The sequence below is a fragment of the Bubalus bubalis genome, chromosome 8 (genome assembly GCF_019923935.1).
Source record: "Bubalus bubalis isolate 160015118507 breed Murrah chromosome 8, NDDB_SH_1, whole genome shotgun sequence".
Classification (NCBI taxonomy): Eukaryota; Metazoa; Chordata; class Mammalia; order Artiodactyla; family Bovidae; genus Bubalus; species Bubalus bubalis.
In genome coordinates, this window is record NC_059164.1 from 67261532 (window position 1) to 67287242 (window position 25711).

The window sequence follows — 25711 nt, forward strand, 5'->3', positions numbered from 1 at the left end:
CCAGTTATTGGGGTGGGGGAAGAAATAGGCCATCACCTCTCATAATGTTCCCAATGGGTGTTTCCTTTCAGTCATGCTGATTTTTTTTTTAAGGCACGAAAAGATGAAAAACAATCTTATCTATTAGAATTTAGAGAAAATGGTGGCATTTTCAAAACTAGGATAAAACCAAGTTTAGATTTCAGAATTTTCTTTTTCTTCAGACTTGTAAGGCATGGGCTAGGGAGAAAAGGCAGGGAGAGGGGCTGTATTGCACAAATATAGAAGCAACATGTTAACATAACTGGAAATATACAGCCTTTACAAGTTTTCTCAACTTGCTGTCTCTTATTTTTCACCCGGTGCCACCCACACGTTGCCACTCACACCTCCCCCAGAGAGCAACCATGCCCACTAGTAGCTGATACAGCAAGACTGTAACTAAGGCGAAGCACCTCCCTCTCTGCGCCCTCTCTCCCCAAGTAACTGGTGGTGTCCGGTAACATGATTTCCAGGTACAGAATATAATCAGATTGAGCAGCTGACTTTTCTGAGCTGAGGCTGACCTGGCCATGCCCTGTTCCATGACTCCTGTTGAGCTGGGATCCAAGATCTTAAGATTGTAGCTTGTCCCCTGTTCCCATGTGTTAAACAGTCAACACCCTCTGGGAATAGATTGCACTTTTCATCATTTGGGTAGGAATTCTAGAGGATGGAAATGTCCTAATTTGCTATTGCTGCATCAGCATAATGAGTCAGATTTAGGTCCTAGGGGAGAATAACAACACTTAGCACTTATATACCGTGCTTTTCATCTTCAGGGTCCTTCACTATGTTAGGCTGTAATGTTATATTTCTCTCAGCAAGATAAAGGAGTTCATTTCTAGTACTTTCAACTCCTCTTCCTTTCTTACACACACACACACACACACAACTGTTATCACATGATGAAGCTATCTCCTCTTAGAGAGGCACTGTTGGAGATCTTCTGTAGAAAAAAAAAAAATCAAATGTGAAAGGTCAATTCATACTTTAAAAAAATCTTTTATTTTTGTTTTTTCCACTAATGTGGAACATGAGATCAACATGCAGATTGTCAGTTACTGGTGTCTATTCAGTATTACTGCCTGGGTTCCCATACTTGACTCTCCATGTCTCATAGTCTTCTGTGTTATCTTTGACCACTGAGGAGAGTTGAAGACTGTCTTGGAGGATTCTGGAGGACTCTGCCAAGTTCCATACTCAGACCTCTTCTCTACCTCATCTCCATTCACCCCTAGCCCAGGTCATTCCATTGAGTCTCATGCATTTAAACACCACCTCCCAAGTGGCTCAGTGGTAAAGAATCTGCCTGCCAGTGCAGGAGATATGGGTTTGATCCCTGAGTTGGGAAGATTTCCTGGGTCAGGAAGATCCCCTAGAGAAGGAAAAGGCAACCCATTTCAGTATTCTTGTCTGGGAAATCCCATGGATAGAGGAGCCTGGAAAGCTACAGTCCATTGGGTTGCAAAGTAGCTGAACACGAATTAGTGACTAAACAACAATAACAACATGCCAATGACCCACCAATTTATATCTTTAGACAGGTCCTGTATTACATATCTATATATTCATCTGCCCAGTAGATATTTCCACTTAACAAGTTTGCAAACAATCTCCTCAACTTGCCCTTCAAACTTGTTTCTCCCACAGGCAACTCCATCCTTTCAGTTGCTGTGGTCAAAAACATAGTTTTATCCTGAATTCCATCTATTACTTCCCAGACCTAATCCATCACCAATTCCTATTGGCTCTATCTTCAAATTAATCCAGAATCTAACCACCCCTTCCATCTGCACTTTGGACCAATCTGCCATCATCTTTAACCTAGATTCTTTGAACACCCTCCTAACTGGTCTCACTTTGCTATTTCCTTCCAACAATTTACTTTCAACTTGGCAGCCAAGTAAACTTTCTTACACAGTAAGTCCCCTATATACAAACCTTCAAGTTGTGAAATTTCAAAGATTCGAACATGTATTTGCATGTCCAATCATGTAGGTTAGTTCCCATGTCTGGGGTAATACTGTCACATGTGTGCATCCTCTACAGGTGGTTGTGCTTTTGTGTACTTTACCGTAGAGCACTGTATAGATTTCAGTACTGCAGTATCTTTATTTCAAGCCCAGGATGTCCACAAACATGTATAAAAGCAGTGGTGATATAGCTGGCACCACCAAGAAGTACCAGCTGTTGTACTGTACTACTGAACTTCTCAAGGTACTGCACTGTAAGATTTAAAATTTTTTCTTTATTTGGGGGGTTTGTTGTTTATGTATTATTGTGTGAAACCTATTACAGTACAGTACTATATAAGTGATTGTGTTAGTTGGGTATCTAGGCTAACTTTATTGGACTTAGAAACAAATTGGACTTAACGCTATCTGGGAATGGAACTCGTCCATATATAGGAGATCTGCCGTATGTAAGTCAGATGCTATGATACCTCTCCTTACAGTTGTCCTATGGTTCTAGGCAATGGCAACCCACTCCAGTACTCTTGCCTGAAAAATCCCATGGACGGAGGAGCCTGGTAGGCTGCAGTCCATGGGGTCGTGAAGAGTCGGACACAACTGGGCAACTTCACTTTCACTTTTCACTTTCATGCATTGGAGAAGGCAATGGCAACCCACTCCAGTGTTCTTGCCTGGAGAATCCCAGGGACGGGAGAGCCTGGTGGGCTGCCATCTATGGGGTTGCACAGAGTTGGACATGACTGAAGTGACTTAGTAATATGGTTCTCCATCTCACTCAGACTGAAGCCTACTCGGCTTTCTTGGATATGACCCTGCATGCCCACTCTGCCCATCACTGCACACCCTGTTCTTTGCTGTTCCTCCAGCGAAGAGCACCTCCAGCCTCAGGGCATTGCACTTATTGCTCTCTCTACTCTCCTCCCCAGTACACACCTGGTTCTGACTTCTTCCTCCTTCGGGTCACAGCTGCATGTCCACTCACCAGTGATGCCCCCTAGATCACTCCCTAAACCTCCCTGTGCCCCTTCCCTGAAATGTTTTTCTCTACAGCACTTATCACCTTCGGACATGTTACATATGCTAATGTTTTTACTTGTTTACTGTTTGTCTTGCCCATGAGAAGTAAGCAACCTGAAGTCAGGGATTTTTTGTTTTCTGTTTTAAAATCAGCTTTAGTCCATCACATATTCACCAGTGCCTTGGACAGTGCCTAGCACGTGATGGGCTCTCAAAAATATTTATTGCGTGAATAAATGATGAACAAAAGTTTCTCATCTGTTTCAGGACATGCACTAGCCTGACTAGGCAAGTTGAGATCCGTGATACTGCTAGTGAGGAATGCTTTTTCAAGAGAAAAAGTATATCTCTAATTAAAGAGTTTTGAAGCTATGGGTTTATGCTAAGGTGGAAGGTTGAGGCAATTATGGAATGCATCATCTGCTATATAATACATGCTGTGGATACAGACACTGGGGCTTTTCCATTGGTCATTACCTGCCTCTAACCTGTCCTCACTTTATACATATATTGGGATGCTTTTGGAAATGTATCAGGATTAAAGGTAGTCTGTCAAACAGAATTTTTCCCAACAGACGGGCTAAACAACGATCAGCTCCCTATTTGTTCTTTGATAGAATTTTCTAGACCAAACTTCAGCTAGAATTTTAAAGGTGGAGGAAAGAACCAGCTCAGTCTTTCTAACATTTTTGTATAAAGTATTTAGCAAGTTCAAGCAAAAATCTTTTTAAACCAAATTTTCCATATAAACAAATCCATCTCCCACTTTACAAAATAAAACTTGCTGAGGGAACGAATGGGTTTCCCAAGTGGCGCTAGTGGTAAAGAACCCACCTGCCAATGCAGGAGACATAAGAGACAGGTTTGATCCCTGGTTGGGAGAATCCCCTGGAAGGGGGCTGGCAACCCACTCCATTCTTGTCTGGGGAATCCCATGGACAGAGGAGCCTGGAAGCCTATGGTTCATAGGATCACAAAGACTCAGACACGACTGAAGTGATTTAGCATGAGGGAACTAATGCAAATCTTCTATTAACAGTCTCAGAGGAAAATAAATTAGAAGAGAGTTGGAATGTAGAATTAAAAAGGAATTGTTATCTGAATGTGCAGCAAATGGGACAAAGGAGGAGACAGAACTTAATGACGACAAGGTATGCCCTGAAAAAAGAACTTGTATTCCAGGACTTCCCTGGGGGTTCGTTGTTTAAGACTCCACGCTTCCAATACTGGGAGCACAGGTTTACTCCCTCGTCAGGGAACTAAGATCCCACACCCCTCCCAACCAAAAGATTTTTTTTTAAAAAAGAACTCGTATCCCTACTATTCAAGCGGGGAACAAATAAATGAAGCAGGAGCTGGTGGTGACAGTGTGCCAAGAATGTTGGAAGCTAGAGAAATGTGGATGAAGGGATGAGTAGAAATGCGTTGGCAGATGAGACAGCATCTCCTACTCCTCATTTCCCCATCATGTGGCTTCCAAGGAAATCACCAACACACCAACATACACAAGAAGTCACCAACACTGCTCATTTGGCCGTTGGATGAGTCACCCTGCCTTAGGCCTCAAGAAAGTGCCTACTTGTGTAGTCATGGCCCCTGAGGCTGGATTTGGCCCACTGGTTTGAACAAGGCAGTGGAAGAGGAAACTTCAACAGTCTGAATGCTGTCCAACTTCCAGTGCCTGCCAGTGAAGTTGGGGTGTGAGACACTGGTCATCTGAGGGGCCCACCCCAAAACCATGGGGGAAGCTGGCTGCAGGATTCCCCACCCACATACCCTTCTCAAAGTCATCACATGACTAATGTTGCTAAGAGCAACATTGGAAAGAGAAGGAAAACATAGTTCTTCAATGGCAATGGTCCTCCTCAACTTTGCCTGAATATTTTAACACTTTTTTGTAGTCAACCCGCAGAGAATCAAAAGCAACTCACACACACACAAAGAAAACGTAGATCATGAAAATGTCATTCTACATTAAAAACTGGGACCAGAGGAAATATAAACTGGAACTGAAAGTCTAGTCTGTGGGGAAGTAATATGCTCATTACCGTGTTCTAAAAAGTTCTCAAAGTTAAAACAGTCAGTTTGGCTTCGTGTTAATCAAGCAGTCAAAGCAAAAAGAGAAACAGAACTGGTTAAAGAATTCTCATGTCCACAAGGAGAAAATATTTCAGTTCCTCAGGGGAAGCAAACCATTTCCTGGAATTCAGATCTGTAAGAATTTCCTCCCCTGGGGCTTCATATAGGAGATGGTGAGTACTATGCAAAGAAGATCTAAAACCACAAGCCCATCATGGGCTTCTAAAGCTGCTGTTCTTGGTAAATATCTTCAGGAAAATCAAGGGCATACACTTTGACTAAAACCCTCCTGTCAGAAATGAAGACAATATGGACCAAGTATACACCTTACTTATAGTTCGAAAGAAGCCAATCTTAACTATCTCAAGGAATGAATGAACTTAATCTCTCAGTTGTCTACATATGTCATGTCCATCAGGAGAGCTAAATTTATTACTCAACCAGAGTAAATTTACTAGACTTTTTTGTTCCTCTCTTCCTTGCTATTTTTATGGTTTTTAAAAATCTATTTCTATTGCAATGAAATATAGAATGCATGCCTTCTATTTTTATTTAGTTAAAAATTTTAAGTACTCAGAACAGCATCTGGCAAATAAGTGCTAAATAAGTGTTTGTTTTAAAAAAAGAAAAAAAAAAAAGGCCCTTCACCACTGGGTTGGGGCTGGGGAGGTAGGAGACGGTCAAGTATGAATAACTAATTATAAATAAAATGAGTTGCTTGAGATTTTATATTCCTCCTGTAACCTACTTTCAGGATTTTTCCTAAAGCAGCACAGACTGAATACAGACCCTCGGCTATTGTGATGTGAGAATGTGACATGAAAAATCTGGTGGAGAGGGATTATTATAATTTCACATAGAGGGAGATTCAAAGGTTTTGAAACACTTAGAGAAATATCAGAGCCTTTTAAAATTTCTTCTCCGGATGGAACAGCTGGAAATTCAGAATCCATTACAATGTAGCTGGTACCCCCTTTCAACCAGCTTTCACAGTTTAAGTCTCCAGTCACAGGATATGTCTAATTTGTTGTTTAGTACATTGTGGGCATTCAATAATGGTCTATAAAAACAAACTAAAAAATACTAAAAAGCTTCATTATCTTATTTACTTGTGCCTCCATTTCTTTTCCTTAATCTGATACAGTGATTTTTAAATGCCAACACAACATTACAATAAAAAAAAGAGTATATTCTGGAGGGATTCATAAACTAGATTTTCTACATTTGTAAGAATAAATAATGCACACTTATAGTGAACCTATTATTTTCAACAACAACAAATACACAATACTATGACCAAGAAGGAACTGTGAAATGCGGTAGACAGACACCAGGAAGATGACAGAAATCAGACAGTTATAGCCTGGGTCAAGATCAGATGAAATCCTCTCTCCTACTGCTATGATCCTTCACTTGTCATCTTACCCTCTGGTCCCTGTCTTCTGCACTTACCACCCATGGAAATCTTGCTATAATTCAGCAAAGTAAAACAACTAGTTTTGAATGGAAAATTCCATGAGTTTATCTGACTCAAGTCAAGAATAATTATGATCCATGCTGATGTATGGCAGAGACCACCACAACACTGTAAAGCAATTATCCTCCAATTAAAAAAAAAAGAATCAGGATAATTTTTGGCTTGAATTCCATATTTCATATAATCTGCTTTTCCCATGATTTTTCTACCACAACCAGAGATTCATCCATTAAAAAAAACAAACATAAAGCACTTGTAAATGGATAAAATGCTGTTTTAGAGCCACATCAGCACAACAATTCCACCTAGTTTCAACACAGACGTGTCTAGCAGGTACTAGAGCAAACACTTGTCCAGGCATCCAAGTGAACCTACCCGCTTGCTGCTCTCTTCCTCCTGAGCCTTCCTGAACTCATGCTCTAGGGAGCAGTCCAACTCACTGAAGAGCCCCACCTCCTCGCAGTTCTTCAGGAATCTCGTTGGGGTTGGAGTTTGATCTGAAAACAAAGACCAAGTGATTAGACAGGGGATCTTTTCCTCAAAAGCCAATGGCATGCACGACCTAAATTCACTGATCCCCTCCACTAGCCTTAATGACGATGCCGAGTGGCCATCCATAACTTTCCAGCCCTTTACATAAAATTAGAATATGGAATAAAATAAAACCATAAAGCCCAGAGAAAGAATATGATGTATAGAAGCCTGCAGCACATGAGGGGTTCCCTCTGGAAAACTTCAGGTGAGGAGATGCCACTGTTGACTTTCAGGGGTTCATATCATTTGAATACATGCTGCAATGTGTAGAACTTTTTAATTGGAAAAAACAATTTTGCTAAAATAAGGCCCCCCAAAATCTAGAGTCAATGTTAAGCCTGACTTTAGGGAGCTGGGAGGATAAAATATTTAATAAATGTTTATATTAAACAAAAAGAGGGAAGCACTCATTTGATTCCTTTTTATTAATGGAGAATAAAGATATAGCAATTCTCTCTGTCATTTTGAGAGTCACAGAAGGATGATGAATGATTCCAAGACAAACACATTCAGCTTCCATTCCTCAAAAATTATTAATTTTATTTTCCTCTGCTATAGCCAAAAGAATGTTCACAGAAGACATTTAAAAAGGAATAGAATTTCTTTCATATTCTTGATGGTCTGGAGAGTTTACTACTTCAAAAACTGGAGGATCTGAAGCCACTATTTGTGTCTTAATATTATGTACACATTCTCTAGACTCTAGGGCTCACAAGAAACTACAAGTAAGCAGGGTAGAATCACACTTTTGTAATTATTAAAGATAGTTATATTCCTAGTAAAAAGTATACTTGCATGAAGAAGAATAAAATTGTGTTAACTGCACTTCTCTCAGTAACAGAAAATTAAAAAAACCAGAGAGGACCACTTCCCAGTGCAAAGCCTGGCCATGTCAATTGTTTCGCAAGTGAAGAAAACTGAAGCTCTGAGTGAGTAAGGGTCTTATTCAAGATCTTTCGGGTAGATGTAGCAACCCTGGTATTATAACCAAGGGCTTGGTGCCATTTCCATTATGTACATGCATTATTCCCATCTGAGTCTATGGCAGACACTGCTAGATGGATTACAACACTTGTCCAACAATCGACATTCAGCCTCAAATCTCTTTCTGGACAGTCCTCTAAGTCATCAACACCAGTCAACTGCAGAAGGTCCCCAAGTTGCAATGAAATTGCAGTTGCGGCATTCTCTTTATATGTTCCTATATGACCAGAAACTAGAATCCTATTTCATTTTCTAAATCATAAAGAAAGTAGTTAATTTTAGTAAATTATCCATTGAAAGTCAAAGAATAATCTTAATATCTATGAAGCTGAAAAAGACTTGATATTTCCATTTAATGAGCCTCTCCAAGGCAATGTCTCCTGATACACTATGGGCATGGGGCTTTCCAACCTGTTAAGGACCCAAATGGTTGACTTGGATTCAAATGCAACAAAATACCTACCTGCATTCTTCCCCATTCTTAGTCTACTCTCCAAGATACTGAGCTCCCTTTGTAGTACATGGAGAGCCAGTAGGAGAGCCAGATGATTATAAATTGGACAGTACAGACAAAAGATATGCAAAGGATTGGGTTTTGCTAAAAATGGTTTTATTAAAATGTATATTCATTTATTAAGCTATACATATATTCCTACATGGGCTTCCCTAGTGGCGCTAGCATCCAAGAATCTTCCTGCCAATGCAGGAGACATAAGAGATATGGGTTTGATCCCTAGGTTGGGAAGATCCCCTGGAGGAGAGCATGGCAATTCACTCCAATATTGTTATCTGGAGAATCCCAGGGACAGAGGAGCCTGGCAGGCTACAGTCCGTAGGGTCACAAAGAGCAATTTAGCAACAACTGAAGCAACTTAGCACGCATGGACACATATACCTACATATCCATACATATCTATAACAGTTATATATACCAGACAGTGTTATGTGTTTATAAGAAAATTAGTATTTATGCAGCATTTTGCAGTTCACAAACATTTTCACCCACATTGTCCAGAACCCAGATCTCACAAGATCCTATGAGGTAAGCAGGGTACATATTATTTTAAATAGGAGAAATAAGTACTTTGCACAAGGTCACGTGATTTATAGCCATCTTATCACTATTAAGTCCTCTCTTACCTATGACTATAATCCTTTCTCAATCTAAATCCCATGCTTTGCCCAGACTCTCCTTATAGGTCCAAAGGTCTTGGGTACAAGAGTAAAAGACAACATTGACAACTCAGAAATCTAGATTTGATAATCGTGTGATTTAGGGAAAATTACCTACATTCATGGACATGCTCATCATCTTCAAACAAGGTTTGAATCATAAAATCACCACCATAACTGGGTTCCCTTCGAAAGTCACTGTAGTAGGTCAAAGATACGTATGACCATATAAAGAACAGTAGGACAGGAACACCAGTAACAACTGGTTAGATACTGGAAATTGGGCCAGAATAAGGGCTAGCAGAGTTTTATAAACAGAGGGTGTAAGTGGACAAGAACCGAGAGCGGAAATAAAAGTGTGTGTGTGTTCATGTGTATAGCTGTACCTTTATTGGGTGGTTATTCCATTCCAAACTGTAAATAATCTGCCTGCCATGCAGGAGACCCAGGTTCAATCCCTGGGTCGGGAAGATCCCATGGAGAAGGGAATTGCAATACACTCCAGTATTCTTGCCTAGAGAATTCCATGGACAGAGGAGCCTGGTGGGTTTTAGTCCATGGGGTCGCAAAGAGTAGGAAAAGATTGAGTAACTAATCCTTTCACACTGTTCCATGCCAAACATACTGCTAAGTATTTTGTTCCATCATTTCATTACTTTTCATACCAACTACATTAGGTAAAAATTACTTCTTCCATTTTACTTACAAGGAAACTGAAACTCACCTTGGGCACCATTTAGAAATAGAGTCATATAATTGTATTGGTAATGAACAATCCTTACAATCCTTGGTTCTTCTGAAATATCTTGGAATCATTTATATCCTTCACACAATAGAACTACACTACTATACTACAAGCCTACAGGCTCTTCACTATCCGGCAAGAACATTTTTGCGACTAAAAAACCTGAGAAAGTATCACATAACAGAACTGAAATATTAGACCACTTGTCATCAATAGGAATTTAGTTTGCCAGGTTTTATTTTTCCTTTTATTTCTCTATGCTTCTATGTTGGAGATTTACAAGTTGAGGGCCATGATTCTGGGTAAAGAGAATAGTAATCCTAGAAGCTCTATAAGACTCCTGAACTCTGGGACAAGTTCATGAGATGGTCCATAAAATTGAATTCAGGTTGGCATTTGGGGATCCAAGCCCCAAGCAAAGTTGAGAGATGTTTTCTATCTTCGCTAAAGCAAAATTATTCCCAGATACCCACACATACCCACATACATCAACAAAGGAGACTGAAGGAGCATGGTACAGAGTAGCAACAGCGCCATCCATCATGATGAACATCTCTGCAGCAATAGGGAGACAAAGCCGTGGAACAAGAGGAGCCATGGGCAGTAAAGACAGCTGGCCCCCTCCTCCCCAGATCCAAAGACCCAGAGGAGGGCCCCAGAGTTGTTACCAAATGTGACTTTCTTTGCTGTATGATAAGAGTGAAGGGAAGGCAAAACATTTATCTATATTCACATTTGGAATAGATAAGGCACACTGTTCTGAATATTTAATTCATTCTCTTCTTGTGAATGAGCTATTCTTTCCAGTTACAACAGGAACCAGAAAATGGAGCTTAACTTTTGTTTTAACATTTATTAGAATTAATACAGGGTCTCAAGTCATCTTTGATCCCACATGGTACCAGTTCCAAGTAAGCCAGGAAATGTGCAAATCTTCAAAAGAGGGAACAGCTAAATCTATCAGCAGCTTAAATAAAAGAGGCAGAGTTTCTTGGCCACATGAATGCCTTGTCAAGTAACTATTCCAGCTGAGATCAGACCAGAAATAAGTGAGTAATATCCATGGCCAAAGTTAAAATTCTTGTAATCTATGCCTTATTTAGAACCAAGAGCATGCACCCGTTATCTAAAGCGGCAGCAGTTTCTATGTCCTGAATAACAGTGACTGATGCTCTATCTGTGGATAATATCAAAGGTGTGTTCGGTAGTGATGAGTTAAACTCCAAGGACTTATAGGAACTGGTTCCACTCAGAACTCAGAGTTGACATGATCATTTAAGGACTTCTGCTCTCCTTTCTTTTAGTGCTTTTACTCCAGTGGGGACCATCTGAATGAGAGATGGAGACCCTCAATCCCAAATCTCAAACTAAAAGTTAATGGTTGTTGAGTCTGAATGCTACCTGAGTTGTAGCTATAACCTTTGTAAATCCACATTGCAGCTGCAGCTTGTGCGCCACCTTCTCACAGTCTATAAAGAGCACACCAAGCCAAGGTCTCAGGAGACCTAGACACCCAGGGCCAGTGCAAGCAAGAAATCTTAGCCTCTTCTACTCCTCTCAAGCATCCTTGGGGATATATTTACCAACCAGACAAGAAAGATTTGCACCAAAAGGGATAAATATCTTTTGTAAAGTTTGTCATATTTCAATATCTACTGCCTTTCCTGGAATGATGAGTCTATTTCTTGAAAATGGAGCATCTTCTCATAAAATCACTGCCTCTGTAAATAGCTCAGTAAAGGACATTTGCCAATAGAGCAGAGGCTCTATTTGCCCATCTTCCAGGAAAAGGACCACAAACCTGGCATTATGAGTTAGGAATTTACCCATCATTTCTATGATAAAAAATCCTGCATCACATTACATCTCACCTGGGAAGGACCACACATGTATGGCTAGAACTATTAGGAAAAAAAGCAACTCACTAAGTTTTTAATCAATCCATAGTCTGCCTACCATCAAGTGCTTCAGCCCCAGAAAATATGATTATTCCAAAAACTAAATGACAAGCACAAAGCTAAAGCATGAAACCCAATTCTTCTTTTAAAAAAGTGTTTAGTCTGGTTTACTTTTACTAATAGGTTGCTACTTTATTCAGTTTCAGAGCTGTGTTTGAGTTATATGTCTGTCTATGTTTCATTTTTTTATGATAAAAAAGGCAAGATGACAAGTCATCAATTTAAGAAAAAAGGAAAAGCAGATTTCCCATCATATACCAGAGGAGAAAAAATGTGAGTCACCTAAGCAAAAATTTTTTTCCTATTGGTCTGATAGTCTCAGTTATGGTATTACTAAAGGACTATAAAGTAATTTTATATCATTCTGTATTAAATTGATACTATAAAAGCCTCACTTATTCAGACAAGTTATAAGAAAGATCAGTTTGAATTAGTGACCATTCTAACTGTAGGGTATTTTTTTAAAGGCAATGCATTTTTATAATTTGTGTGACTCAATTTCAGCCAACAAAATATGGCTTAATGGAATTCCTTAAGAATCTGCTCAAATCAATAGATAAAAATATTAGAAGTAGCCTATCTATTTTAGTAAGAGTTAAGGCAATGGCACCCCATTCCTGTACTTTTGCCTGGAAAATCCCATGGATGGAGGAGCCTGGGAGGCTGCAGTCCATGGGGTCTCAAAGAATCAGACACGACTGAGCGACTTTACTTTCACTTTTCACTTTCATGCATTGGAGAAGGAAATGGCAACCCACTCCAGTGTTCTTGCCTGGAGAATCCCAGGGACAGGGGAGCGTGGTGGGCTGCCGTCTATGGGGTCTCACAGAGTCGGACACGACTGAAGTGACTTAGCAGTAGCAGCAGGGTTCTCAATAAGGCATCTCTCAGAGATTTTTAATATTCTTTTTATAGTCAGATTTATCCCACTATTTTCAACCATGCTTTCATAGAAATATTCTTATCCTTTACCTGCATTTTAATAGAGTTCTAGTTAAGAAAGTTTACATTAAATGAATTTTAAAATACATAATCCTTCATAAGAGCAATAATCAGTAACAACTGACAGAATTCCACAGAATTCTAGACAGGCTTCTTTGCAACAAATGTGCCTTTTATTGAGTGTGAATATACAATAGGAGCAGTAGGGTCCTCTCAGTGACACTGACATTTGTCCCAAGAGGCAGTGCTCCTATGGGACAAAGCAAAGCAACTCTGGCTTTTAACGATAGCTGTGGGATACTTAAAAACTGACCTGGACTGGGGTGATCCAGATCAGTAAGAGGTGAGACACACTCTCACACTCTCGGCTAACATGCTGCAATCCATTTACTGTCAAGGTAGAGAGCTGGTGGACTAGACACCCTTAGACAGGACATGAGTCAACCAGAGCATGCTCTGATAATGGCATCTCTTACAACACATGGTTCCAGAAGACAGTGGTATGGATTTAAAAATACAAGTATATTTTCCACACCTGCATACTATCAGCCATGGCCTAACCCTAAGTGTTCCAACAGCCATTAAGTCATAATTTTAATTCCGTTTAGAGGAGCTAAGCCAGTAAAAAGTGTTACTAACACTGAAACCACGTCTTTGCTGGCCACGTAAATGAAGGGGTCAAAATCTGCCCTGAATAGTGGAATCCAAAGCTTAATGCTTTCACTTAGTCACCTACTGCCTGAGTTCTTCTACACTCTTTGTCAAAAGGAATTGGGTTCCAGATTAAATAGACTAGAAGTCAATTTTTCTTATATCAAAGGAGAGTTTAGATCAAGGCCTCTGACATATTCAGGTGAATTTTTAAAATTCTACTTTGCTTGACCAATTAAAAACATGAATAACAAGCTGACATAGCCTAGATGTCAATAGCAACTTATCACAGTGGATGAGAAAATCTGACTTAAAAATGCAACTCTTCATTCCTCTAACTGCTAATGCATTGTTATAATTTCCTTCTAAAAATGTTTGACTCTTCCTTCCATTTGATGACTACTGAAGCGATAAATCAATAATATAATAAAAAGCAGTTCATAGACTTATATCCAAACATAAATCTCAGGCTGAAATATGCTAAAAATAATATGCATATCTCACCAAATCTAGATGTATAGTAAGAAAAATATAGATAGGGACTTTGGACAAATTGCTTATCCTCTTGATGTTTTTCACTCATACGAAAAAAAAAGTGGCCAGGATTAAATGACAGTGTATATAAAGCAGGGGCCACAATTACTGGCATAAGATACAGCAATAAGCAGTAGCTATTGCTATTATCATGCTGCCCTCTGGTGAAGGCCATCTCCACCACCCTCTGTTCCATGAAGATCTGGTTGATTTCCATAGTGAGAAATTATGTAACTTTACCACTGATGGAAGAGAAAGAAGGGAAGTATGGGCTGTGTGTGTATGTGTGTATGTGTGTGTGTGTATGCATGTGTGTGATTTATTTACTTTTTATATCCCAATTCATTCCCAAAAGAATTTGCAGTGATATGTCACCTTTCCTCTGACTTTTCTATTAAAATGTTCTTGGATTGTTAAGTAGGGTTTACAGCAAAGAGCCCTGGGCAGTAGATTCGGATTCTGAGATTGTCTGGTTGATTACAATCTCTTGGAAACAAAAGTTCTACTTCATTGAAAACATTTTGCTTTCACCACAGTAAGAATTAGGTCCTGAATCTGGAACTAGGCTGTACTTGTAGACCTAATCCAGATCTCAGCTGGGTTCTGAAGGGTTATAGTGTCCTTTATACAAGGAAGATGAGAGGAAGAAGCCAGTCTCTCTCACCTCTCCTCTGGGTGTCAGTACAAGACACAGTCAGCTGCACCGCCTCTGGTGTTGGGGTTTTACCACTTCCAGCCCCACCACACTCAGAGGTCAGAGAGAAAGAGCCCCTGAGCCTGGGGTACTGAACACTGGCCTTGGCTGAAATGCCATATCCATCCGGAAACGGCCTTTCCTGACCTCCCTTCAGACAGCCTGCTGGCCACTGATGTCACCCCATCATGTTATGTTCATCAGAGTACTTGTCCCTAACTGATATTTTCTTATTTATTTATCTGGGGGCAGGGGGTTGTTTTGTTTTGTTTGTCTATTATCTCTCTTTCTCCCCACTCTCAATAGCGTAAAGTCAGATCTATGGAAGAGCAACTTCATCTGTCTGGTTCAATGCCACATCCCCAGCACCCAGCACAATAGGATCCTTGCAGGCACTCATCAAATGTTTGTTAAATAAATGAATGGTGGTGAAGGGGCAGCTTCAATCCTCTTTCTGCACCTCAGCGGGTGCCTGTCCTAACTTCTCTACAAGCACAGCCCCTTTGCCTGCAGCATTAATCGGATTAAGATGTCTAGTGGGGAAACTGACCCGGCATTTCAAGGCAGTCTCTGTGTCTCTTTCTCAGGTTTCCCACCTGAGTGTTGATAGGGCTTTACCTTTTGGGAAAGGTCTGTGATACTCTTGAACTTCATCTTCCCTTTAATGAAACAAAATCGATCATCTTCTAGGTCAATCCACAACACACAACACATACACACAGAGTTCTCATTTAGAGTATTATCGGCTTATTATTTGTTCAGCTACAAAGTTGCACTTTGCTTCCTATTCTGTTTTTCCCCTGTGCAGAACCTGGGAACCCTGTAAAAATTGGAGGTGGGGATATTTGATAGGGCAAGATGGGGGAATTCCAGGATACCAAGCCATAATACCATTAATGCAGACCCAAACACATATCTCTAATGCTTCGGTATCTCTAATACTGAAATTTGATCATCATTTGCAAACCAGATAGATCTGATGTGATGTGGTAGTTGGTAATTTTGTGTGTATACTGTCCTCAGTAGATTCCCATTTCAAACTTGGCACCTAAAAACCTTTGCTATCACCACTTTCCTCACCAAGAAATTACCACCTATCAGATTAAGAATAGCTAAAGGGAATGATTCATGCCCCTTATCACATCAGGAACTCTGGACATGTATCATATGGCCCAAATAAGGGTGGAAAGACCAAGGTGGGAGGGGATGGGAGTCTTTGCCCTCGGAAGCCAACACCACCATTCATATTCATGTCCCCACTAGTACTGACCCCTTAGAAAGAAAGGTTTTATATTTACTCTCCACCCATAAGAGCAGACTCATCTTCATAAAACACCACGACTGCCACTGGTATTAACCTGACTTGTGGTGTGTCAAAGATTGTTTACAGTCATTTTGAGTAGTAAATTCTACCCGCCCTAAATAAAATGGGCTCTATGGCAAAGCTATGAAATTATTTCAGATCTTACAATTCTTTGGATATTCATCCGTGAGGAATATATCTGTGGTATCTTAATAACTTCCCTAACTGCAATATTTGCAATTAATGAAGGATGAAGTGATTTTCCAAAAATTTAGGTTAGCCAGATATCCTGAAATCAGTGATAAACATACCTACCATACATTATCTCCTTAATACATGTCAAACTCCTATTCATCCGAAATAAAATTTTGTATAATCGAATATTGCTTGAAAAAAAAATAGCCCAGGAGGGACTTAAACATTTTTGCCCTGATGACGCTCACTGATTTAAGATTTGATTTATACTATTTTTATTTTTACTATATTTCAAGCTGTACAAAATTATTAATCTTTATGAGAGGCCACAAAATAGGCTTAAGGGACATTAAGAAATAAAATATTAATGAACATATTTTAATAAAAATATATTCTGAAACTTTTGATAAATTCAAATCCAAGTAATCAAGATATACACACAAATAAAATTTCAATCATATTTACAATCATAATCTAGTATGCTAAAACTGTGTTTGAGATAAATATATATAAAGACTTTCTTGAGAAAAAATAGCAAGGCAAAAATACCCAGTAAATAGCCTATTACAATTCACTGTGGACAAATTGACATATGATGTGTAGTTGACCTCAACCCCTGGAGTTGGACTGAAGAGCTCTGCATTCTGTTCCAGCAAGAAAATTCTGCAAGATTACAAACATGCAGTGTGGGTAGCACATTTTAAAATTTAACACTCAATTTCATTGGGAGTATGAAATGGCCTCCTACCAGCTTCAACATAAAACCTGAGAAAGCAAAAAAATATATACTTTTATATTATTCATGCTGTTTTTCCTCATTTATTTCTCTCTTCATTTTCTTATTCCAAGTTCAATATAATAAAAATCAGAGTGACTTTTCTCTCAATAGTTTTCCATCTGACAATGCCAATTATCACCAGCAACAATTCTTATCAAACTAGTAAGAATCTGGTAGGAATGACTGAAAAGCTGCAAGACCTTCATCAAAAATCTGATTATAGAAAATCTATAGACATGTTCACACATCTTTAGCTTTTTTTTCAGACCTTCAGATGGGGCTCCCTTTAGGGTCACCCTAGCAGTCTGTCTGAGAGACACTACAGTAATTCTTATCTCTATCTCTGAAAATCTCCCGATATTCACCATTCCCTCTTCCCTGATGGCTCAGATGGTAAAGAATCCTCCTGCAATGTGGGAGACCTGGGTTCGATCCCTGGGTTGGGAAGATCCCTGGAGGAGGGCATTGCAACCCACTCCAGTATTCTTGCGTGGAGAATCCCAAGGACAGAGGAGCCTGGCGGGCTACAGTCCATAGGGTTGCAAAGAATGGAACATGACTGAGCGACTAAGCACAGCATCCTCACACTCACTTACCACTCCCTACCCCAAGGCAGCCTATTTTAAGGATCCTGTTTGGGATAAAATAAAGGGTGAACTTATTATTTTAAAATATTGGGGATTCCAAAGTCGAATGCCTTGCTATTTGCATATATATATGTTCATTGTTGAACTGTAAGGTAACACCACATGTGACTCTACTGAACTTCATAAATGATCAAAACAAAAGAACAGACCACCCTTCCTAATCCTTCTAGGCTTTCATAATTCTTAGAAATTTGAGTTTCTGCATCTCTGTTTCTAGACCTAAGGAAAGACAAAGCTGTTTCTGAAGAGCCAGCTAGTTCAATGAAAACAAACAGACTGAGAAAGGTATTGGGGAAGGGTGTGGGGGGAGGGTTGAAGGAAAAGGCTGCCTTTGAACTCAAGAGTCTTCCAAACTATAGTACATCTGCACTATTAACAAGTACAGGCCTGATTGTGAACATGTGTGGGCAGTCCCATCACTGAAAGTATTTGATCATATGTATCAGCTGAGGAAGCCTGACAGTGCAGTAGCTGGTGTGGGTCAGAGGGTTAGAAGTGCAGGATCAGGGGCTCTATTTCTGCCCTGTTGGGAGGCCTGGCATGCTGCAGTCCATGGGGTCGCAGAGGCTGATGCGACTGTGCAAAACTGAACTGAACTGGGGAGTCTGGGAGAGCTGCTCCCTCTCCCACGTCCCTCCACCTCTTCAGTAAAATGTGGCTTGTAATGATAACCTGTCTGACAAAACTCTTAGAGGGTTTACTGATAATACTGATAATAAAGTACTTGTAAAATTTAAGTGCCATAGAAATGCTCAATTATTGGAGCCAGTTTTGCCTGGGCAGTCAGTTTCTCTTCTGATATCTTTAAAAACATGTTTATGGGGGTATGATTTTTTTCACGATGCCAGGGAGACAGCGGCTTGAGCAAATTATTTCTAGCCTAAGAAGGGAAATGCTTTAATTACCCTTGTTGGGTTCATGAAATACTTTCACTTAATACTTTCATTGTATCTTGGCAGATAAAATCATTCCCATTTTATAGAAAAAGAAACTGAAGCCCAGAAGTGTTCACCAACTTACTCAAGGTCATCTGGCCAGACTAGAATTCAAGTTTTCTCACTCTTTGTGAGAAAACTGGCACTCTTTTGTCAAAATGGGACAGAATGGCAATTAATTGATAGATTAGCCTTATTTATTTCTGCTCACATTTGCTGAGTACTCGCTATATTTCCATCATTATCTCATTTAATTTCCTAATTATGAAGCAGGTACTGTTTCTTAAGGAAACTTTCACTGATTAGTTCAACCAGAAAGAGAGCTCCTTCTACTAAAGTCACATAGCATTCTTCCTTACAATGCTCTTTTGATACGTATCATGGACAGTCTTCCGTTTTAGCTAAGTTTTCATACACACACACACACACACATACTACATTATGATATCCTCAAAAATAGTAATCATATCAATCTTTGAGGCTCCATGGCACTCAGAATGGTGCAGAGTGCATTCAGTTCAGTTCAGTTCAGTCACTCAGTCATGTCCCACTCTTTGCGACCCCATGAACCACAGCATGCCAGGCCTCCCTGTCCATCACCAACTCCTGGAGTTTACCCAAACTCATGTCCATTGAGTTGGTGATGCCATCCAACCATCTCATCCTCTGTTGTCTCCTTCTCCTCCCACCCTCAATCTTTCCCAGCATCAGGGTCTTTTCAAATGAGTCAGGTCTTCACATCAGGTGGCCAAAGTATTGGAGTTTCAGCTTCAACATCAGTCCTTCCAATGAACACCCAGGACCGATCTCCTTTAGGATGGACTGACTGGTTGGATCTCCTTGCAGTCCAAAGGATTCTCAAGAGTCTTCTCTAACACCACAGTTCAAAAGCATCAATTCTTCGGTGCTCAGCTTTCTTTATAGTCCAACTCTCACATCCATACATGACTACTGGAAAAACCATAGCCTTGACTAGACGGACCTTTGTTGACAAAGTAATGTCTCTGCTTTTTATGCAGAGTGCATTACCAATGCTCAATTAATATTTGTTGCTTGAGTAATTACAGATATGTGATTAAAAAAAAATACATGGATACAAGTTTCATAGCAATAAATATTTCACATTACAGAAAAATGAGAAGTCATAGAGCTCCAATTATTTTAGTAAACACTACGTTAGCTGATTACATTTCTTCTTACCATTATTTTAAGTCTCAGCTATATCTTAGAAATGTATATTTTCAAGGCTCAGAATTTGCCAGTGGAAAATCATTCTATTACGCAGAACAAGTATCTCACGTGTGGCTGATCTGCTCACCCAAGCCTCTTTGCCTGATGGCTCCTTACCTGATAACATATTGTCTGTTTTTATTGAGGGAAACTTCAAAGTCATTTCATGCTTGTGCCTATGAATCATCAGATGATCCTCTGTTGGGAAGCGCTGTCAGACAAAATATAAAAGGGAGAGAGGAAGGGAGCCATTCAGTTTTATAATAAATATTTGCCATCACAGAGAAAAAGATTTATTCAGCATTGCAAATGTGACAGGCAAAACAAAAAGTTAGTTCTGAAAAAGTGTGAAAGCATGGTTGGTAAGTAAAATGACAAATTATTTTATGCAAGCACATATGCATTCATATCAGACTTTGGGAAAGAATTCCATGTCATGCTTAATTACTTGCTGTATATCTACAAATGTACCCCATGACATTTGCATACTATGTTTCTGTATATGAAGATGTTGAACACTGATTATCTCAGTAATCATAATTATACATATGATATATAGTAATAAGACAAATTGCTTTTAATGTTCTATACTCCCTACAGTGTAGTAAACCAACACTTTAGTTTTAATTTTCAGAGAATGACACTATTATTGTCAAAATGCTGTGCCCAAATGTATTCAATTGTCTGGCTTCAGGTCATATGATGGGATTAGATTTCCTAGCTCTCTTGTGGTTGGGTGGGGCCATATGAGTGGTTCTGCCCATTGAGTCATGAATGGAAGTGACATGTCACCCAGATGTGAGCATCAACTTCCTGGAGCAAGATCCTTTCCCTTTTAGCATGGCCAGTCACAGTGGCCTCTCAATCATCCTAAATCTCTGGAGGATTATGAAGAGCATCTCCAAATTCTAAGAATTATGAAAAATGTCCTGTCAATCTATAATTGAAATGTATGCTTGGGCAACTGAAATCAGTCTTTACTGTGTCAAGCCACCTAAGCTTTGAGCTGATTTGTTATTGCAGCAGAGCCTAGCTTATCCTGACTCACACTGGTACATTTCAATAACTAAAATTAACTGAATATTTGCCTTATCAAAGTCAAATGAAAACACAACAAAAGACAATTAGGTCTGCTAAATGTTTCCTAGGCTTTGACAATTTAGAAAATCTTTCAGAGTATCCCAGCACCACAGGATAGTGGTTATACATTTCAATTACCATTGTATACTAGAATAGAAATCTTTTCTGCAAATAATATAATTTGTATTCAAGGGAATGAGAGGATTCACTAGGCTAAATTCATTGGACTATTTCAAAAGTAGTTCTTCAAATAAATATCATTCATTTCTTTGTCATTTGTATAACATAAATTGGAGAGTATAGAAGTTGCAAAGCATGGTGATAATGCCGTATTTCTAAATACACGGAAGTCTCCATGACGTGTGGGTTTTTCCTGCAGGATCACCTATTTTCTTGGTCCTCTAACACCACAGTAGAATGACTGCATCAAATATGTTACAATACCATGTGTGACTTAGACACATAGATTAAAGTTCTTAAAGTCTTTCTGTCAAAAGCCTTATCATAATTTTTGTATAATATATAACCAAAAACAACATGGTAGCAGGCTTCATTTGCAGCCATTTGGACAGCCATTTTTGGCTCCATAAAATAATAGCCTAAAATAGAATATAAACAGAAAAAAATAGAATATAACTTATTATATACTAATAATAATTTCCATAATATATCATAGTAACCATAATTATCTTCCAAAAGAGACAATATAGGATATCTTGAATTTTCTTTTTACATTTGGTAGGAAAGGGAAAAAAAAAAAAAAAGAAAGTTAAAGTGTTAGTTGCTCAGTTGTGTCTGACTCTTTACAACCCCATGGATTGTAGCCCACTAGACCCCTCATTCCATAGAATTCTCCAGACACAATACTGAAGTAGGTAGCTATTCCCTTCTCCAGGGGATTTTCCCAACCCAGGAATGGAACCCAGGTCTCCTGAATTGTAGGCAGATTCTTTTATCATTTGAGCCTTTCCATAATATCTCATATTAACTATAATAATGTTCCAAAAGAGACAATATAGGACATTTTGAATTTTTTTTTACATTTGGTAGGAAAAGAGCAACAAATTATAAATAGCCAAAATGTACAGTCTGCAACAGACACAGAGCTGAGAGAGGCCACTGGAACTTAAAACATGGTTAATGCAGAGAGCAAAGGAACACTGAAATTAACATTGGACTTTGTGAGATTAGAAAGAGCACAAGAAACTTGTCTCTCCTCACTTGTGGGACACAGTTAATTTATAAGGAGCCATAACACATACATAAAAATCTCCCAGATATTACAAGCTGTTCCTAATAGAGCAAAGGTTCTTTCCAATTAGGGAAAAGGGTGGGGGAATCCATCCATCACCTCCAACACCGTGCAAGCACTCATAATCCATACTTACTTACACTTCCAATTCCCAGCCATCCTTTCTTCTCCATGCAGGTTCCCAGGCTATGGAATGCGGCTAAAGTAAATGTTATGATGGACTGATTCCCTAACACCCCACCAGGAGACCCTTGGAATCACTGACCAACTACTATATATTCTTAATTCTAATTTCTCTTCAACTGAAAGATGATCATATTTTTATAACAGCTTGTCAAGAAAAAACACTTCCACATTAAAGAGAGACATCAAGTTGTAGATTTATCTTCACATTCAAATTTAGAGGGTGTTGAAAAAAGAGGCTTGGAATTTTACCTTAAAACCAAGAAACAAATTCTCATTTCTCATGTTTGTCCAACTATTTCATCAGTTCACTTAGCCTTCTCAAGGAAATGACCTGCTTTCACTGAAGCTGAAGATCATTTAAAATGCACCCCTTCAACCTTTATTATCACCTCCATCTTAGAATCTGCATTAACTTCATAGGTTCTATTTCCGTTCTCTCCTGTCTCAGAGGAATGAGCACCCCCATCTCCTTCACAGGATCCTCTACACACCTATCTCCTGAGGATGGAGTCAAGCTGTGATCCTTCAAGTCAGCATGCTCACTCCTCCTTGCCCTTGACAAAATCCAGCCTGGAGAGCCCTGACTTTAAAAAGAACCTTTCTCAAGCTGGTGCCTTCTCTAGCTACCATTATATCACTCTGCTTTCCGTCACTCCCTAGCACTCTTGAAAGACTCCTCTATGCTGGCCACCTCCACTTCCTCACCACCCACTCACTCGGTAATCCCTTCCAATCTGGCCCCCAACTGGACTCCTCTCTCATAGGTCGCCGGCAGGCACCCAACTGCCAAACCCAACAGCCCCTGCTCAGGCCTCTCGCTATCCCAGCTCTAGCAGCATCTGACACCAGTGACTACACGTCTGTAACATTTGTTTATTTATACCCTGCCTGATTCCAAGAAGGAGAAAAGATGGCTTGTAGCAATACCTAAAATAGAAAGGGAGAGCATCACGTAGAAGTAGGTGATCCCCCCAAAGGAAACAGATCAGAAAAGAAACAAGGCTAAAGCCAAAATGCAAGGCATTGGGGTGTCACTCTCAACAGGGGCAATTTAGCCCCCGAGGGGACATTTAGTAATGTCTGGAAACATTTCTGGTTGTTACAACTGAGGAGTGCTCATGGGATCTAACAAGTAGAGTTCAACAATGCTGCTAAGTATCCTATAGAGTGCACAGGGAGGGCTTCCCCAGTGGCTCAGTGGTTAAAGAATCTGCCTACAATGCAGGAAACATGGCAGGAGCCATGGGTTCAATCCCTGGGTCAGAATGATCCCCTGAAGAAGGAAACGGCAATCCACTCCAGTATTCTTGCTTGGAAAATCCCACGGACAGAGGAGCCTGGCAGGCTGCAGTCCAGGGGGTCACAAAGAGTCAGATACAACTCAGTGTCTAAAACAACAACAACAATCCTTTAAAAGCACATGTTCTTAGTTACCACCATCACAAAGGCAGAATTGTGACTGAGATTGAGTTTGTTATCACTCACAGACATTATTTGAGCCTTTCCATGCCAAGGACAAATGGAAACTTTCTTTCACTAACAAGTAGTTCACAAAGGCAGCAACTTAGCGACTAAACAACGACATGACAGTGCATAGGGAAGCCCCCCTAACACCACAACAAAGAATTATTCAGCCCCAAATGTCGGTAGGGTTGAAAACGGGAAATTTCCACCACACTGTCCAATGGCCACTGTGCACTTTTCTGACTTATCCAAATGCTGGATGCAGCTAAGCCTTCCTCAAAGGCTCTCTCTACCATCGTTCACAACCCTGGAATATCCTGAAACCCTAACTCGCCATGAACCTTCTTTGGCCTTTGGTAAATCTCTCGAGGATCCCTTTCCCTTAAATGCCCCTTCCACAGAGGAAACCCCATTATCCTCCCCCAAGTAAAGTAAATCCCCCTATGATATTTTTCAGGGTGACCTGTGTTCTCCTTTCATGGAAAACTGCAGTTCATTAATTAATTGATGATGTGACCATGTGGTTCCACAGATGATGGTTAGGCTAGAAGCTCTGTGGGGGCAGGATGCATGGGTTTTATTTACACAGCCGACCCCTAGAAAGTGTGTTGAGTGTCTCAAATTGAACAAAACTTAATGTCACATTTTCACAGCCAAAGCAAAGCAAACTACTCAAATTATTGGATTTTTTGTGGCTATCAAAACTCCTCCTTAAGAAAACTAGGTAGAAATCAGTTTTAACTTAGATAAGGTAACTTTCTGCATTCACAATGGAGAGTCATGGTCTAGCAGAATTTTATTCAGTACAACAACCTATCTATGTCTTCCCAGTGTTTCCTATTTCAAAAGGACCTCCAAAACCAGCCCCAAATAGTTGAATTTCAAAATAATTTTCTCTGCTGCTTTATTTATAGAGTGAAAACAAGCATTCACACAAAAGCCCTTGCAGAATCTACTAGAACCCAAGCAAAGGATGCTGGTTTCTTAGCCAGGGTCTGATGTCACCAGCAGCATCACAGGGCAATAACATTTCATGTTCCCCTGGCATCTTCCCCCCAGGAAGCTTCCAGAACCCTCCTCATACTCTCTGGGGTGATAAAATGAAAGGGTCCTTAATGGACGTCGCCTCTCATTGACTCACAGACATGGTTCCACACTGTGCCACCAACCTCACAATGTAAACAGACAAAAATATGGGGCTTGATTCCACTTGAAACTACTGGGCACTTTAGAGAAAGAGAGCATAACTACCCACATGCCTGTGCTCTGAGTTCTAAGCTTGCTGTTTATCCCATAAAACGAAGATCTTGGCACGAGAGCACCATGTGCAGTCATTTTCCAATGACTAGACCTTGGAGATATCCAAAGGGTCAAGGGTAGAAAAAGTCTTCATCAAGTTCCAAAGGGAAAATGCCAAACTCTGATTTTAGATGATGGGTGTTTCCAATGTCTTTCAAAGACGGGGGTTCTAATACACTAATAGCCGCAGTCATCATAGCAACAGTGGATCTTAATTGAGCACAATGCGCTGGTCCTTTACTAAACACTCAGCACATAGAACTTCATCTAAACCTCACATCTAATCCACTTGATAGGAACCACTGGAGACCAAAAGAGGGTTAATCCAGCACAGCAGGCCAACTTCTTCTCTTAAAGATAAGTGGAAAAACTGTGCGTTCTAGAAGAGTCTAGGAGTTTTATTTCACTCAAGTGGGAAAACAAAACAAAATCGAATTCAGTCTCTGACAGTGAGCTATTTCACCAGTAATCCAACGGCCCAGAATTTAAGTGGCTATTGTCAAAGCAGGCGCCCTCTTTCCCCTAGTCTGAAATATCAATCCTGAACATCTGGTGGGCAG

General features: G+C 39.9%; 1 protein-coding gene across 5 annotated transcripts in view; it reads right to left on the reverse strand.

Annotated features, from left to right (window-relative positions):
- CREB5 (cAMP responsive element binding protein 5) overlaps nt 1-25711 on the reverse strand; it is a 442951-nt gene that overhangs the window by 336232 nt on the left and 81008 nt on the right. For all 5 annotated transcript variants that reach the window (XM_025291256.3, XM_025291254.3, XM_044946705.2 and 2 more), the window contains 2 exons: nt 19988-20081; nt 6943-7064 (listed from right to left, as the gene is read on the reverse strand). In XM_025291256.3, coding sequence (XP_025147041.1) covers nt 6943-7064; nt 19988-20081 — 216 coding nt within the window. The remainder of the gene's footprint in view (nt 1-6942; nt 7065-19987; nt 20082-25711) is intronic.